This window comes from Saccostrea cucullata, unplaced genomic scaffold (assembly GCF_032062105.1).
Source record: "Saccostrea cucullata isolate Sc308-1 unplaced genomic scaffold, CSIRO_AGI_Scuc_v1 ctg3231, whole genome shotgun sequence".
Taxonomy (NCBI): domain Eukaryota; kingdom Metazoa; phylum Mollusca; class Bivalvia; order Ostreida; family Ostreidae; genus Saccostrea; species Saccostrea cuccullata.
In genome coordinates, this window is record NW_026933969.1 from 795 (window position 1) to 17,543 (window position 16,749).

General features: G+C 32.6%; 1 protein-coding gene across 1 annotated transcript; it reads left to right on the forward strand.

Annotated features, from left to right (window-relative positions):
• Nucleotides 1–2,558: 2,558 nt before the first annotated feature.
• LOC134239708 (signal recognition particle receptor subunit beta-like) lies at nt 2,559–13,154 on the forward strand. Its single transcript, XM_062721868.1, has 7 exons — nt 2,559–2,714; nt 4,599–4,690; nt 4,905–4,985; nt 6,599–6,681; nt 9,832–9,891; nt 11,626–11,757; nt 12,066–13,154. The coding sequence occupies exons 1-7, from the start codon at nt 2,609–2,611 to the stop codon at nt 12,280–12,282; spliced, it is 771 nt and encodes a 256-aa protein (XP_062577852.1). The 5' UTR covers nt 2,559–2,608; the 3' UTR covers nt 12,283–13,154.
• Nucleotides 13,155–16,749: the final 3,595 nt, after the last annotated feature.

The window sequence follows — 16,749 nt, forward strand, 5'->3', positions numbered from 1 at the left end:
CTTATACTTACCCTTGCAAATGAATTGAATTGAAGTTCTCTCTTGAAATTATAAAATTTTATATTTAACAAATATCAAATATCTTGAAAGATTAAACGAATTGGAACACATTGTTTACTGATGAGCACAACTGTTTAACAGATAACAAATGTCCTTAAGAAAAGTTTGAATCAAGTCTATAAACCCATTACTTTACAATACTACGACCAGTTGGTCAAAACATTCCGATCACATCTTCATTTGTGGTTCAGTGAAGCACAAACTTTACCAGAGTATACGTGAAGTTAGTAACTTTTCAACATTTTCTTGTATAATCTTTGTATACTAAACAAATACCAATATATTTTTTGTTGAATGAATATTTAATTTCCTGTTGTATTTTTTTTTTCTTTTTAAAATTTCAAAATAGTACGAAAAATGATGATCAAAAGAATTCCTTTATTTAAGTGTATTACAAAACATTCTTAACAAGAACGAGGGCGCTTTTGATTGCCATTCGGCAGGAATCGGCGCACTTGAAAATTTCATTAACATGTCACTTGAAATTTTGATTTTGATTGTCATTCGGCATGAATCGGCGCACTTGAAAATATGTCACTTGAAATTTTTATTTTGATTGCATGCCATTCGGCAGGAATCGGCGCACTTGAAAATTTCGTTGATATACATTTCACTTGAAATGTTCGCATTTTTAATGTATCAGAATCCTGAAAAAGAAGAAGCTTGTTACATGTAAAGGGTTTCATGCATATTCAGCTTACAGTTATATAGCAAATACTTGTACGGTAATTTCTGGTAGATATATTGTAGAAAGACAGAAATAGCTAACATTTGATAATTTCGACGAAGTTGGCGGGAGCTTATTGTCCTTTCTGACATAATATATTTTATCAACAAAGTTTCAGTTGCTTCAATTTCAGTCAATTAAGGAATGACCGGGTTAGAGCAGGTTAAGGTTTTTGAGCAGGTCCTATTTCCAAGTACCTTAAAACCCTATGTTGATCAAATCTGCATTAGATGATACTTCACCTGACTTGTTTCTGTTGCTGGACCTGACTTAGATTTTCCGGATGAGAGACCAGATTTGGTTTTAGAGCAAGTTCATTCTAAAGTAACTTTAATAAGCCCTTTGATGACCAAACTTGCATGGATGATACATCGATCTAAGGATGCACAATGATTACCTGACTTGCTTTGGATGCTGGATCTGACCTTTATTTCTGAATGAGGGACCAAGTTAAATATTTTCTGGAGTAAGTTCATTCAAAGGTAAATATTTGCCGTATGCTGACCAAATTTGCGGCATGGGTAATACTTCTGGGGATGCATACCACTTGATTTTTTTTTCTTGATGAGTGACTAGACTATCATAATTGCTTAGTGTTGCGTCTTGGGATATACATGTAACTACTAGATTATCAGTGTAAAATGGGACTTTGCTTTACGCACTTAATTTTGAATTGAAATATTTTTTTGCAGTTGATGGTGTGTATGCATTTTTTACGTCTGGATTTTGTAAAAAAAAAAAAAAAAAAAAAATAGTAATATATAAATAAATAATGAAATAAAATAAATAATTATTTAAGGTACTCAAGTTCAGAAAATCGTACATTTACTAACTGAAAATGCTCACAATAATCTCTCCGAATTCTCAATCATGTGTTTTTACCCACGATTATTCAAAATTAATTCTAAGTTAATCAAATTGTATTGGGAAAGTAGTAAATCTCTTTTTGTCAGGAAATGCAAATAAAAACACATACAATATACATCTGATAAACAGACATATTAATTTAGACATTAGAATCATTTGGTACCCAGGCTTTTTGGAAAAAAAAATTTCTTATACATAATACATGTACAAGGTACTTTTATTTTCTTCTATTAACTTCGATCAGTGTATATTTAATTCAACTAAAGTTATGATATTTAACTCAAATGGCAAGCCTCAAGGAAATGAATTTAGTTTTAATGGTAATGCAATACAAATTGTACCAAGATACATGTACTGTTATTTAGGTATTATGATGAAATGTAATAGGAAGTTTAATTTAGCAACAGCTTTGCTTATTGAAAAGGCTAGAAAAGCATGTTTTAAAATGAAAAGAATTATTGGATTTGATAACCCATGTAAACTTTGATACATGCATGGCGGAAAGGTGGATTAATAATTTTTTTCATTTCAATATTCAGACTTTTTTAATCAAGTGATTTCTTTTATTGAAGATTAAAAAAAATAAATATTATTGATTTGTAGTTTTTACTCGTGATTTTTTCTTTTATGTAAGGAAATCATTTTCTAAAACGATCTACATTGTACATGTATCTTCTTTTTTTTTTTCCTTCAAAACATTTAATTTACTATGATTACGATGAATGCGTTTAGGTTACAAATAAATTTCATATTAAAATAATTATTTTACGTAGTTTCACTCAAAACCAGACACAAAACACGAAATGTTGACCCTGATTTATAAATTACAAATATTAAAGAGAACTTGATCCTTCCGTTCTGAAAAATATCGGGCTAGGAATCCTTTTAATAGAAACCGGAAGTCTCAATGTTGTCGACGATCCACTCTGACGCAACGCACGTTGTCTTCACACGATGGACATGTCAAGTATTTTCAGCAATACCGTTGAAGGAATAAAAAATGGGGATCCTTCAGCGATTGGAATCTTAGTTGCTGTATCTGTAGTAGTCTTAACTATACGTAAGTCTATTGTAAATAACAGTTCTTGTTTTTTTTTCACTATATACTAGACGGAGATCCACAATGAACATATGGACAGATGAAATTAAAATGTTTGGTCAAGGAAGTATTTCTTTACCTTACCATTTAAAAACATCTTTTATCCAAAGTTATTGGAAATTGGCTAGCCTGAAAAAGAAACCAGAATATATTTACAATATAGGAAAGACTACATGTGCACATCTGACCTCAGCTGTTGAAAAATCATCTCTGATCTACTCAACCTTACAAATTTATTTCATTTTAATTTGAATTCAGGAAAATTAGCGATCTGATAAACAGAGTACACTTGAGTACACTTGCTCCGAAGGAGAGGGGGATAATCCGATATATTTAGATTAATTATTTTTATTAAATAATATTGCAATATTTTAGTGTTGTCAAAGAGTACCAAGTTAACCATCAAAGAATGCAAGTGCATGTATCAGATAGTAAAACACAGCTATGCTGATACTCGGATAAACCATATTTTACGTGATAAATACGTTAAATATTAATGTTATACTGTTTAGAAATGTATAGACTAACAAATTTCCTTCATTTTTATGTACCGTTAGACTCGATCTTGTTAGTAGTTCTTCACAAAATAGGATTGAATTTTTTTTATTAGTTTTCATTGTTTAATATAATTTGGGTAACACAAATCAAAGAAATGGTTGCTGGGGGGGGGTATACAGTTTGAAAAACTGAGTTATAATGACCTCTTTTTAATGATTTCTATGAGATGCCGCCACAGACATATGACACTTGGAGGTGTTTTTAAAGAACTTAGTTGAAATCTGTGAAAGGTGAATTATCCAAATTGGAGTCATCATGTACGGGTTTGACTATAAATACATGTATGTAAAATCACCTAAGCTTAAAAATTATTTGGAAACCAGCGTTTTACTGGACACTCCACAAATTAATCAGTAATAACAGAGTACAGTATGTAATAATTCAAAAGTTTCATATAATGTTAAATACTGCTACTAATGATCTAATATATCTGTTTATCATTTATATAATAGTGTTGCATTATGCATGTACTATGCCTAAATAGTAGGCAGGGTTTGACACATGGTGCACGAGCCGGAGGCGAGTGCACTATGTGTTAAACCCTGCCTACTATTTAGGCATAGTACATGCATAATGCAACACTATTGTTATTATTATGCTGACTGTTGTTATTATTTATGCGGCAATCCATTTGATTTTTTCCTGAAAATAATGGTGGTAACACAGCGCACTTGCAAATATTTGTCTATTTTCTCCTTCTTGTGTCAATTGTATAAATTAAGTTTATATATTTAATAAAATTCTCTCAATCAGTGATCGTCTCTGTGGCGTAATGGATAAGGCATCGGACTGGCAACCTCACGGTCGTGAGTTCGATTCCCGGTGTGTGCATTGAAGAATTTTCTTCAGAGAGTAAGGTCGTGCACTGTTTCGGCATAGTATGCTTACGCTATATAAATCCTTAGACCACTATGCGAGAATAGTAGGGTATGGGCTAATATAGAGACAAACTGACAGGAAGCATAATAATTTATGATAATTTTTCAACAAGTGTTCAAATTTATAGTTTTAGATAAAATTATTATAGATTTACAGTATTAGTAATTACACTTATAAAGTCATAAAGTCATAAAGTTATAAAGTCCAGGGATGGGCTTTGTTATAAGTGAAATTTGTTATATATCAGTTAAGTTTACAATATATTTTAAAGTCACAGGGAATGAAAGTCACTAAGTGACTTTGTTACAAACATAATTCATTATAAGCTTGTTCACTAATCACTATATGAATGTTTTACTGTACATACTTTTTTTTTATCTAGATTGAACTTATTTTGCATACTTTCAGTGATATTTCTTCTGGGTGGCAAAAGCAACAAACGCCAGGGTGTACTACTACTGGGAATGTGTGACACAGGAAAAACCCTCATATTTCATAGGGTAATAGATTTTAGGAATATTTTAGAGCAGAATAGAGTTGAAATAATTTTTTTACCTAGGCTATTAAAAGAATACAGTTCTACTATCAATCCTGTTTCCAATTTTAATTAACTGTGATCAATCACATTGTAAATTGTGAATAGTGAAAATTGAATTCCTTTCGTAAATTCTTGATTATTATTTAGTATTTACCAGTAATTATTTTCTTTTGTAGCTTGTTCACAGAAGTGAAAAACCAATACATACTGTAACATCAATATCCCCCAACAGTGGAGATTATTCTGTGCCAGGAAAGGTAATGCTGCTTTATTGAATTCATTAAGTAATGTTCAAGTACAATTTATATTACATGTACAACTTGAACTATATCATTATGTGTTTGACTTTCAATTATCACATGGAATATTTACAGATATCATATGAAATATCTTGGAAATTTTTTTTAAGAAAAAAGCAAGTGTGTCATACTGTTTGACAGAATCATCAAATTTTGTTACTGTCAAATTTATGTTTGCTGATGATTGCAAAGATCATGGTTAAACCATAGGCCCCAACCGCCCTAAAATTTTAAAGTTTTACTACCCCACAAAGATATATTGATAATATTTTCTGGATTTTAGATTTTTTCAAAGAGTATCCAGATAAATAAGGTAAAGATGATCTTAGACCCCCCTTAAAATACTCCTGTAGATGACCCTACCCCTTGCTAAAATGGTATGTTAGGAAATGGAATTCATTTATTTAAGGAATCACTGTCTACATAGTAGAGTGTGTCGTCAACGATAGTTGGAAACATGGAATAATTTATGTAGAATGAGCTTCGAAATCCATGTTTCATTGATGTCCCTGGCATACTCTACTAAACTAGACACTGATTCCTTATATTTCCATTTCATTGAGAAATAAAATAGTAAATTTAGATTTTAAAGATCGAGACTTATAGATTTAAATTACATGAGGCCTTCCATGTCAATTTCATTAGTCCCTGCCCACTGACAAAAACACAAGGACAATAACAGGAGATTTTCATGCATGTTAGGTAGGCCTCCTTAGCATCAGACACAAAAATAGAATGATTCAGAAGATTGACATGCATATTAGACCTCCTAAGCTCCTGACCTTTTTCTTGCAGAAATTTACATTCACATTACATTTACATTTTGACATTTACATGATAATAAAAATCAACATAACAAACTTTAAAATCAACCTTCTACAAGCATCTATAGCAAAAGGGGCATGTATCAACTTTCATATAATGTACAGAATATACTAAAAGATAAATGAGTTATTTCCCTTTTTAATATGTCAATAAAATTGATCGATGAAACAATGTTTGACTAATCACAACTTCTCGACCTTTCTGACTAGCGGAAAATGTGTCTTGAATGTGTTATGTAGACGCCATGACAACCCCATTTTTCACAAACTTTGAAATAAATGTTAGAAAACATCTAATCTGTGGAGTATGGGGGTTTAACTTTATTTGATGTAAAGATATTACCTATTTTGTACCACAGAAAGGACTTTAAAATCCTTCTATCCTAAAATTATATAAAAAGGAAGATGTATAGATTTTTAACATCCAGTGATCATAATAATTGTAAACTCTAATTTATTTTTCCCAGGTTTCTTTAATTACCTAATTTCATATAAACTTGGTGCTGAACGAAAAATTGATAACACTGCAGTGCTGGAAATTGGTTAAACCTAAATAAACTGTATACTGTTTACTAATACATAGATAATCCAAGAAAAAGTCTCAGTGGTCGGAATTAAATACAGTGTACTTAAAATAAAAAAGAAAAACACGAAAAACCTCAGTCATACTGTATACTAATACTATACATATTTTTTAACAATGATTCCTTTCTTTACAGAATTTAACATTGATTCCTTTCTTTACAGAACAAGTCTTTGAAGATCTATGATCTGCCAGGCCATGAGAGATTGAGACTTCAGGTGTTGGATCAGTTCAAAGGACTGGCCAGGTAAGAGATCTCAGTAAATGAGGTGGATTTTTTTTTTGCCATTTATTGAACGGTACAATAATGTACATGTTGTGATGCGTCTAGGAGTACAGTTAAAGCTGTCAATTATAGGCTCATGGGATGAACTTGCTAAATGATTAGCTTTGATTTGTATGATTTATGTAGGGAATCTATTGAGACAAACTGCCTATGAAATACTGGAATATTGATCCAGGCTGTTATATACAATGTATATGTTAGATGTTTGAACTCTGCTTTGCCTTTTTATTGAACATATAGCCATTTAGGAAAGCAAAGATAATTATTATGATTAGAATGTTATAGCCTTGGCCTAGGCCTACCAATTTCAGCAGTCACTGAATGATTAGATTTTATAATGTTTTTATGTATTGATACTCTTTTTAGCTCACCTGAGCTGAAGGCTCAAGTGAGCTTTTCTGATCACATTTTGTCCGTCGTCTGTCTGTCCGTCTGTAAACCTTTCACATTTTCGACTTCTTCTCAAGAACCACTGGGCCAATTTTGACCAAACTTGGTACAAAGCATCTTTGGGTGAAGGGGAATTTAAATTGTCAAAATAAAGGGCCAAGTCCCCTCACAAGGGGAGATAATCAAGAAAAGACAAAAATAGGGTGGGGTCATTAAAAAATCTTCTTCTCAAGAACCACTGGGCCAGAAAAGCTGAAACTTATGTGGAAGCATCCTAGGGTAGTGTAGATTCTAAATTTTAAAAATTATGACCCCCGGGGGAAGGGCGAGGCCACAATGGGGAATCAAAGTTTTACATAGAAATATATAGGAAAAATCTTTGCAAATCTTCTTCTCAAGAACCATTGGGTCAGAAAAGCTGGAACTTATGTGGAAGCATTCTGGGGTAGTGTAGATTCTAGATTGTAAAAATCATGACCCCCGGGGGAAGGGCGGGGCCACAATGGGGAATCAAAGTTTTACAAAGAAATATATTGGAAAAATCTTTGAAAATCTTCTTCTCAAGAACCACTGAACCAGAAAAGCTGAAACTTATGTGGAAGCATCCTGGGGTAGTGTAGATTTTAAATTGTTCAAATCATGACCCCTGGGGGAAGGGCGGGGCCACAATTGGGAATCAAACTTTTGCATAAAAATATATAGGAAAAATCTTTGAAAATCTTCTTCTCAAGAACCACTGGGCCAGAAAAGCTGAAACTTGTGTGGAAGCATCCTGGTATAGTGCAGATTCTAAATTTTTTTAAATCATGACCCCCCGGGGAAGGGCGGGGCCACAATGGGAATTTTACATAGAAATATATAGAACAAATCTTTGAAAATCTTCTTCTCAAGAACCACTGAACCAGAAAAGCTGAAACTTATGTGGAAGCATCCTGAGGTAGTGTAGATTTTAAATTGTTCAAATCATGACCTCTGGGGGTAGGGTGGGGCCACAACGAGTAATCAAAGTTTTACATAGAAATATATGGGAAAAATCTTTGAAAATCTTCTTCTCAAGAACCACTGGGCCAGAAAAGCTGAAACTTATGTGGAAGCATCCTGGGGTAGTATAGATTTTAAATTGTTCAAATCATGACCCCCTGGGGAAGGGCGGGGCCACTATGGGTAATCCAAGTTTTACATAGAAATATATAGGAAAAATCTTTGAAAATCTTCTTCTCAAGAACCACTGGGCAAGAAAAGCTGAAACTTATGTGTACATGGAAGGATTCTGGGGTAGTCTAGATTTCAAAATGTCTAAATTATGATCAGTTGGGTATAGTGGGGATGCATTATGTATTACAAGGAGGAAATCTGGTAAAAAACAGAATGGTCAAAGCTTCTCAGGTGAGCGATGTGGCCCATGAGCCTCTTGTTTGAAAGAATTGTCCACATTTTTACTTCATAATGATCCTAACACCTGTGGTTATTGACATCCCAGTGAGTGCCTTTGCCCTCACATATCTATGTTTCAAAATCTCCCAGCCATTATTTAGTTTTTTGCAGTGTTTGAAACTCATCGTAAAATAAGCTAGACATGTAGGGCTGACTGTGAATTATAAAGTTGTCAGCCCTGGAAAAAATGGCCCTAGAAAATATTAATAAATTCATTTTGTAGGCTGAAAAATTTTATCTGTTTGCTTGTTTCACGTAGCAGCAATCATGTTTAGAAGTTTTGAAAGAGATTTATCAAATACAGTTGTATCTAAATTTCAATTTTAAAAATCTTTACATATCCAGCATGGCTTCAATACATGCAAATCTGTTTGCCCACGACCAAAATTTGTGCAACTTAAGAAACAAAATAGAATTTAAAAACAGTGTGTCTATTAATTCTTTAAGTCCTTTTCTATGTCATTGATGAGATCCCTCCATCATGTTTCAAGTAGTAGAGCCCTAATTGCAATGAAACCTTGGAAATTAAAAAAAAAATTGTTTCATATATCTCCTAATATTAATTATGTGTGTGTAAATTGACTTTGAATACGGATGTGAATTTTTTGGTGCTCAAAAATTCTGTCAGAAACTTGAACTTTTCGAAGACATGCATATATACTGTAAATCACTTTTTACTCGTGAGAACTTTATTTTCATGTAATTACACAAGACAATAAGCTCGCAAAAATTTCATTTTTGCATATAATAGTATACCTTATGATTTATTGAGAAGTAACACAATTCATGAAAATTATGTCTCGCTAATAAAAAGTAAATGACAATCTCGCGAAAATAAGGTGTCGTGAAAATTTATTGATCTACAGTACATAAAAATATTAAGTTTCATGTATCTCCTAATATTAATAACGTGTGTGTGTAAAATGACTTTGAATATGGATGTGAATTTTTTGGTGCTCAAAAATTTTCAGAAATTTGACCTTTTCAAAGACATGCATATATGTACATAATGTATGCTCGATGACTTACATTTACATGTATATTTTACACAAAATATGTTGTTCACTAATCACTTTGTATAAGTCCAGATTTACTTGTTTCATTTACTTTTTGATATTAAATGTACAAAAATAAGACTTAGTGTAGAAGTCTTTTACTTGCTTAGTCTGCCCACTTGCCTATACTACATGTATATTGTGAACAATATGTGTGTGGAATTATACTGGAATAACTTAACTTTAATTTATAAATATTGTTTAGAGAATGCACTTTTAATTTTTTTTCCAGGGGTATTGTGTATGTGATAGACAGTACTTCTCTACAGAAAGATATCAAAGAAGTAGCAGAGTAAGTACATGTACAAACTCCTTTTTTTATGCATCAAGATCAAGAGGAAGGATAAAACAAGAGACTTCTGAATATTCCTTTCCAAGGTCTCAGGTTTTATCTTACATCTATAACCCCAAATGGAAATAGATGTATCTCATCCGATGTCGTATATTGTATCGAGGTAATATTAGGGAATGAACGAGTGGTTTACAATAGAGAAGCTCAAACAGAAACTTCTGAAACGTTGACAAGAAAAAAGTCTCCCCAAGCAAACAAAGTCATTTTAAAGTAGGTTAATGATTGATTTACTCAATGGAGTACCCTGTATACGAAACAAGTGCCTGTGATCAAGACCAGAGATTGTTGGAGGGGGTATAGTGTTTTTGTTCCATCGGATCATCTGTCATTCTTTGTCTATATCACCCTTCCTGATAATTTTTTTACCACTAAACTTAGCAACTTTATATTTGATAGAGTGTTAGAATTAATGTTTTTCATCCTTCATTTTCCAGAAGTAAAAATTATGAATATAAGTGAAAATTGTATGAAATTTTAATTTTAAAACTTTTTTACTTACTCACTTGAGCAGAAAGATCAGGTTAGCTCAAGTAAGGTTTTCTGATACTTCAGATGTATACTTTAAAACAAATCTTGATTCAGAAGAATGTATTAACATTTACAAAAAATTATACATTTATAAAATGGATGTCTTTAATGAATATCTTGTAGGTGCATGTAGGTGCATGCATATGTATTTCTTGGATGGAATCAAATTTTAGATTATACTGTATAAGTAGAAATTTTAGCTAGGATTGAATAATTATTTTAGCATATTTAGGAAGAGCTTGCTAAAATTAAATGTTATACAAATATTGACTGGGGTTAAAGGCAACATTGACCACTTTGGACAGAGTTATGCCCCCTGGACTTAGAAAAATTAATTTTTTTTTTGCAGAGGTTGCACATATTGAAATGAAATTTGATAAACAGATTAAACATGAGAATATCTGGATCAAGTTTTGTTTTGGGTATGATCGAGATATTTTGGATAGAGTTATGCCCCTTGGACTTTCAAAAATTCCAATCATTTGATTGAGGGGGACAAACATTTCTTGTTAAGTTTGGTATTATAATATCACCAAATGATGGATATGGAGATAATGAACAGCATTCAATATCAAAGTCCATAAAAAAGTACAAAACAGAAGCAGAGCAAACACAGATCTCCAAAACATCAGAGGTGGGATCAAGTGCCATGGAGGAGTGAACATCCCCCAGCCGACCGGTCACACCCGCCTTGTGCTCATGATAGGGAAATAACAGAATAATCCGTCATCAATTCAGTGTATAAATAATAGACTCACAAAAAGTATGAAAATTGTCAGTCGGCATTTGACTCAATGATAAATTGTATTTGCTGACAAGGTCATTGTATCGACCATAGAACTTACAAAATGATGACTTAAAAGGACACTGCTGATATTCTTGTTTCATCAACTTGTTTGCCAAAAATACTTCTTCCTAAAATTATGACTGAATGTACTGATTTTTAAGCACAATTTTCTTGCTAAATTTGTGACTTGCTGAAAATTCAACTTACATGACATTGCATTTATATTTTTGCATCATGTGCATGTATACATGTAATATTACGTTTTATAAAATATATGTTAAATTAACAAAAAATTATAAGTGCAAAAATGCTCAAGAACATTTTATTTTCAAATTACTGAGCCTAAGTTTTTGTTATAGATTCCTGTACACAGTACTGAGCGACCCAGTGGTTCTGGGTCATGCCCCTCCTGTTCTGATTGCATGTAACAAGCAGGATCAACATCTAGTCAAAGGAGCTGGCTTTATAGAGAAACAGCTGCAAAAAGAAATGTAAGTCCTTCATTTAACACATTGTTACAATCATTGTTGATGGCAGTGGTATTTGCATTACTAATCAGTAATGATAATTATTTCTCCCCTCCTCCCTCCAAACAGAAAGGGGAATGGAATGTGAATTTCAGTAGAATTTATCCCAATGGTTGACCGGTTCCAAAGAAATTGGCTGAACTAGACAACATTCTGCAATATTTAACATTTTAAAAAATTGAAATTAATGAAAAGGACTTTAAGCTCACATCTTAATATTAGACAAAATTTTAGAATACACTACATCTAGATAAGATTTTACTGTATTTTAGGAACACTCTGAGAGTGACCCGCTCAGCTGCTCTCCAGCAACTAGAGGGAACCACAGGAAATAATAACACCTACCTAGGCAAGCGCAACAAGGACTTTGAATTTTCAGATCTGAAGCCAATGAAAGTTCAGTTTGTAGAATGTAGTGCAGTAGACACTTCTGACAAAGATCAACCTGGACTCATGGAAGTGGAGAAATGGCTCTCAGCATTAGTATAAGTAAAGTTGATTAGATAATATTATGGGTAACTTCAAGATGTACATGTAACAGATTTGTAGATTGTGTAAGGAAAATGTATTGGATGTACATTGTATAAATGTTGTTTGATGTTTATGAGTGAAAACAGTTGACTGCAAAGGTTACAGACATATTTCTTCATTTATCAAGTTCATCACCAGTATCATTATTTTTTAGGGAGGATGGTATTTTCAATTTCATTTTAAGCTCTACTGGTCAGAGACCAGAAGAGCTTATGCGATAGTAATGCGTCCGGCGTCCGTCCGTCTGTCTGTCTAGCTGTCCGTCTGTCCGTCTGTCTGTAAACAATTTTTCAAAATGCTACTCCTCCTACAGTTTTGGTCTAATTTCAATATAACTTGGCACACAAGTAGACTACACTAAGATACATAATTCTGTGTATCGGTTTTTGATTTCGATGAACGGTGTTGCCGTGGTTACTAAAAATAGAAATTTCTGTGAAATTCTTTCAAAATGCTACTCCTCCTACAGTTTTAGTCTGATTTCAGTATAACTTGGCACACAAGTAGACTACACTAAGATACGTAATTCTGTATATCGGTTTTTGATTTCGATGAACGGTGTTGCCGTGGTTACTAAAAAATAGAAATTTCTGTGAAATTCTTTCAAAATGCTACTCCTCCTACAGTTTTGGTCTGATTTCAGTATAACTTGGCACACAAGTAGACTACACTAAGATACATAATTCTGTGTATCGGTTTTTGATTTCTATGAACGGTGTTGCCGTGGTTACTAAAAATAGAAATTTCTGTGAAATTCTTTCAAAATGCTACTCCTCCTACAGTTTTGGTCTGATTTCAGTATAACTTGGCACACAAGTAGAATACACTAAGATACATAATTTTGTGTATCGGTTTTTGATTTCAATGAACGGTGTTGCCGTGGTTACTAAGAACAGAAATTTCTGTGAAATTCTTTCAAAATGCTACTCCTCCTACAGTTTTGGTCTGATTTCAGTATAATTTGGCACACAAGTAGAATACACTAAGATACATAAATCTGTATATCGGTTTTTGATTTAGATGAACGGTGTTGCCTTGGTTACTAAAAATAGAAATATCTGTAAAATTGTTTCAAAATGCTACTCCTCCTTCAGTTTTGGTCTGATTTCAATATAACTTGGCACACAAGTAGAATACACTAAGATACATAATTCTGTGTATCAAATTTTAATTTTGATGAACTGTGTTGCCGTGGTTACTAAAAATTGAAATGTCTGTAAAATTGTTTCAAAATGCTTCTCCTCCTACAGTTTTGGTCTGATTTCAATATAACTTGGCACACAAGTAGACTACACTAAGAACATAAAGTGACTTTATCAACGATCATTATTCTATATATTGCTGTTGTAAAGTTTCAAATCCCAGCTGCTTAAGTACTCTTCTCTTCCTTTGCTATAAGTTCAAACCAGTAGAGCTTCAGTCTCGACAGAGACTTCTGGTTCTATCCTGCCATTATTTTGTCCACAATCTTTTAAATAAATTTGGATGAATGTTCTGCTTGTGTTTTACTTGATAATAATTGTTATGTGTATTAAAAAACACATCTAGAGATAGAGATGCCAACAAAATTATTAGTCAATCTTGTGTAAAACAAAACCCGGTTATACAGAAGTTCCCTGGACCTTCGAATTTACTTCCCTATATCCCTAAGTCATTATATCTTATTTAACAAAGTCATTAATGTATGCATAGAGTGAATTTGTTGTATAAATTTTTTCCTGCAAGTATATCTTCCTAATGTATTTACGGAAGTTTGAAATATACATGTAACATTTATCTTGGAACTCAGAATTTTAACTATGAACCGAGTTTCAAATGTTTATACGTACAGAGTTATTATACACTCAATGCTTTAAAAATTGAAATCTTTCAAAATTCGTGTCAGATAAAAGTTGTCAATTTTGTTATATCTGTGTTCCTACTAAACGAGTTTTACTGTACTGTGTATATAAAGAGCCAATAGAATGAGGCTGTGAATATTATAGTACTAGTTCTCAAAATGTAAAATTGTATTGAAAGAAAGGTGTGATTGTGAAAGACTGACCCCCAGCCGTGGCAGAGGTCAAAAGCGTAATGGTAAAGATTTCCCTGACACTTAAAATCTGTTAATTAGATAAGAAAAACCAATGGCAATACTAATCAATAAAATATTATGGACACGATTAAATTTGTTCAAGAGTACATTGCAGGTAAACTGTCCATTAATATGGTCTTGTCACAAGGGATATACCTGTGAAATGTAAGAGTTGTGGAAAGTATGCCAAAATCCAATGTCTTTGGTTTATCACGGAGAACAAATCTATGAAATATGAAAGTCCTAGACTCCTATCACTAAGTCTTCAAAAGTTATGGTCAAAGTGAATGTTTTAATTAAAAAAAGATGAAACCCATACATGTATGTCAAGGTCAAAAGGACAGATTGAAATATAAGGAGGAAAGATCTTATCACAAGGAATATGCATGTGAAGGATATTATGAGATTTAAAGTCCCCTGGTTTTTTATGCCCCTGTAATTGAAGATTCAGGGGTATATGGTTTTTGCCCCGTCTGTCCATCATTCTACTGAGTTTTAAATTAGTATTTGTCTGTTTATCTGTTTGTCCGCAAAAACTTAAACCTTGCCTACAACTTTTGAATGGGTTGAGCTATGGATTTCGTATTTCACAGGTGTATTCCTTGTGAAAAGACATTTTTATGGATACCACCAAATTTGACCTTGAAGTTGGACCCACTTTCAAAAAAAATACCAAACTTTAACCTTGGCCATAACTTTTGAACAGTTGGTGGGGCTTTCTTCCTTCACATACATGTATGTACAATGTATTTATGATGACAAGACCTTTCAATTGGTACAAATATTTTGACCCTAGAATTTGACCTACTTTATAGAAACAAAACTTTAACTATAAAAGAATCATCTATCACCAGATGAGAAATTCAAAAATCAAGATGTGTTAAATTTGTGAAACACTGATGCCCTTGTAAAAATTGAAGTTTCTCAAATACAAGTCAAATTCCAAGCTCAGTAAGTCAAAATTGTTGGTATTGAGCGAAAGGTCATTTCACAAGGAATACGCCTGCTAAATATGAAAGCACTGAGGCAACGCACTTTGAAAAAATTACGCACTTTTATTAAAAAATTTTTCAAAGTTCTTAAAATTGGGACAAAACGCACTTTGAAATTTTTTTTCAAGGTGCGTTAATTTTAATTTGGGACAAATTCAACGCAAAGTGCGTTAAGAGTTCACATCTACATATGGTTACCATTGAGACACTTACGCACTTTGAAAAAAAAATATCAATAAAACAAAAATTCTGGACTTAGATTTTAGTAATGGAATGCATTGATTTGTTATTTATCTTTCGAACAACTTAAGAATTCATTTACTCCCGTCGAGAAGAGAAGACGGATAGAAGGTTTCTAAGCCCAACTCTTTAGCTTTTCAAGCCAATACATAGATGTTGGTGGCAAATTGAATGGGGGGAGGGAAGTAATGAACCCCAACAAGGGTAAGTCGCATTTTCAATGACTATATACTAGTAATGTAAATCTTTACCAAAAAAGGTGGGCGACTAAGCCCCCCTCCCCTTGCTCTTAGCCCGGTTTCGATGCCTACATGCATGCTTTACCCAAAACATGTATATCTATTTACATGAACATAACTGGTATGACGTTGAAAACTTTTAATTGAATTAACTTAAAACTGATAAAATCTTAAATTTTTAAGTACAATAAAACGTATGAGAAAGAAAGAATTTTCATGGTACTGAAAAATCAAATCGCCCCTTTTTTTTCTTCAGAGGAGTCCGCCCCCTCCATCTACCGAACTTATTACAGACTAGAATATTTAAAAAGAAACGAAATTATATTATACTACCTGCTGATTTTTTTTTTCTAGAAGACCAATTTCCCTTTTATAACATTTATCGAAACCTAAAATATTCAAAACGTCAATATCTCAGGTCCTGAAGTGACCTTATCACCAAATAGTTATCAATTATTTAACATACCGAAAATTTTTAATAATATTGATCAAGCTATCATATACATTTTTTTTTCAAAGTGCGTTAATATGGTCGATATTAACGCACTTTGACAAGAAATTTTATTTTTTTTCGAAGTGCATTAGCTTGGTCCCAAATTTAACGCACCTTGAAATTTTTTTCAAAGTGCGTTGTAACAAGGCACTAATACTAACTGTTCAAGGTATTGCCAAGGAATAATTATTTAACAAGGAAAATTATTCGAATGTGACATGAATTTGGGAGCATTTTCACAAAAAATTAAATAAACGTTTTAATGAATGATCTTTCTCATAATATTTTGGCTATCTATTGATAAATCGGTTTACTGTCATATGTTGAAAAAGTTCTATGAAATATATCACCAATATCGCGTTCTAATTGACTAAAAATGCGCTTAAT

What these genes read in the sequence shown, in the direction of transcription:
- LOC134239708 (XM_062721868.1), top strand. Translation starts at nt 2,609, where the DNA reads ATGGACATGTCAAGTATTTTCAGCAATACCGTTGAAGGAATAAAAAAT. An exon ending in GATATCAAAGAAGTAGCAGA is followed by an intron (nt 9,892 to 11,625) that starts GTAAGTACATGT and finishes TTTTTGTTATAG; the next exon opens with ATTCCTGTACACAGTACTGA. An exon ending in AAACAGCTGCAAAAAGAAAT is followed by an intron (nt 11,758 to 12,065) that starts GTAAGTCCTTCA and finishes ACTGTATTTTAG; the next exon opens with GAACACTCTGAGAGTGACCC.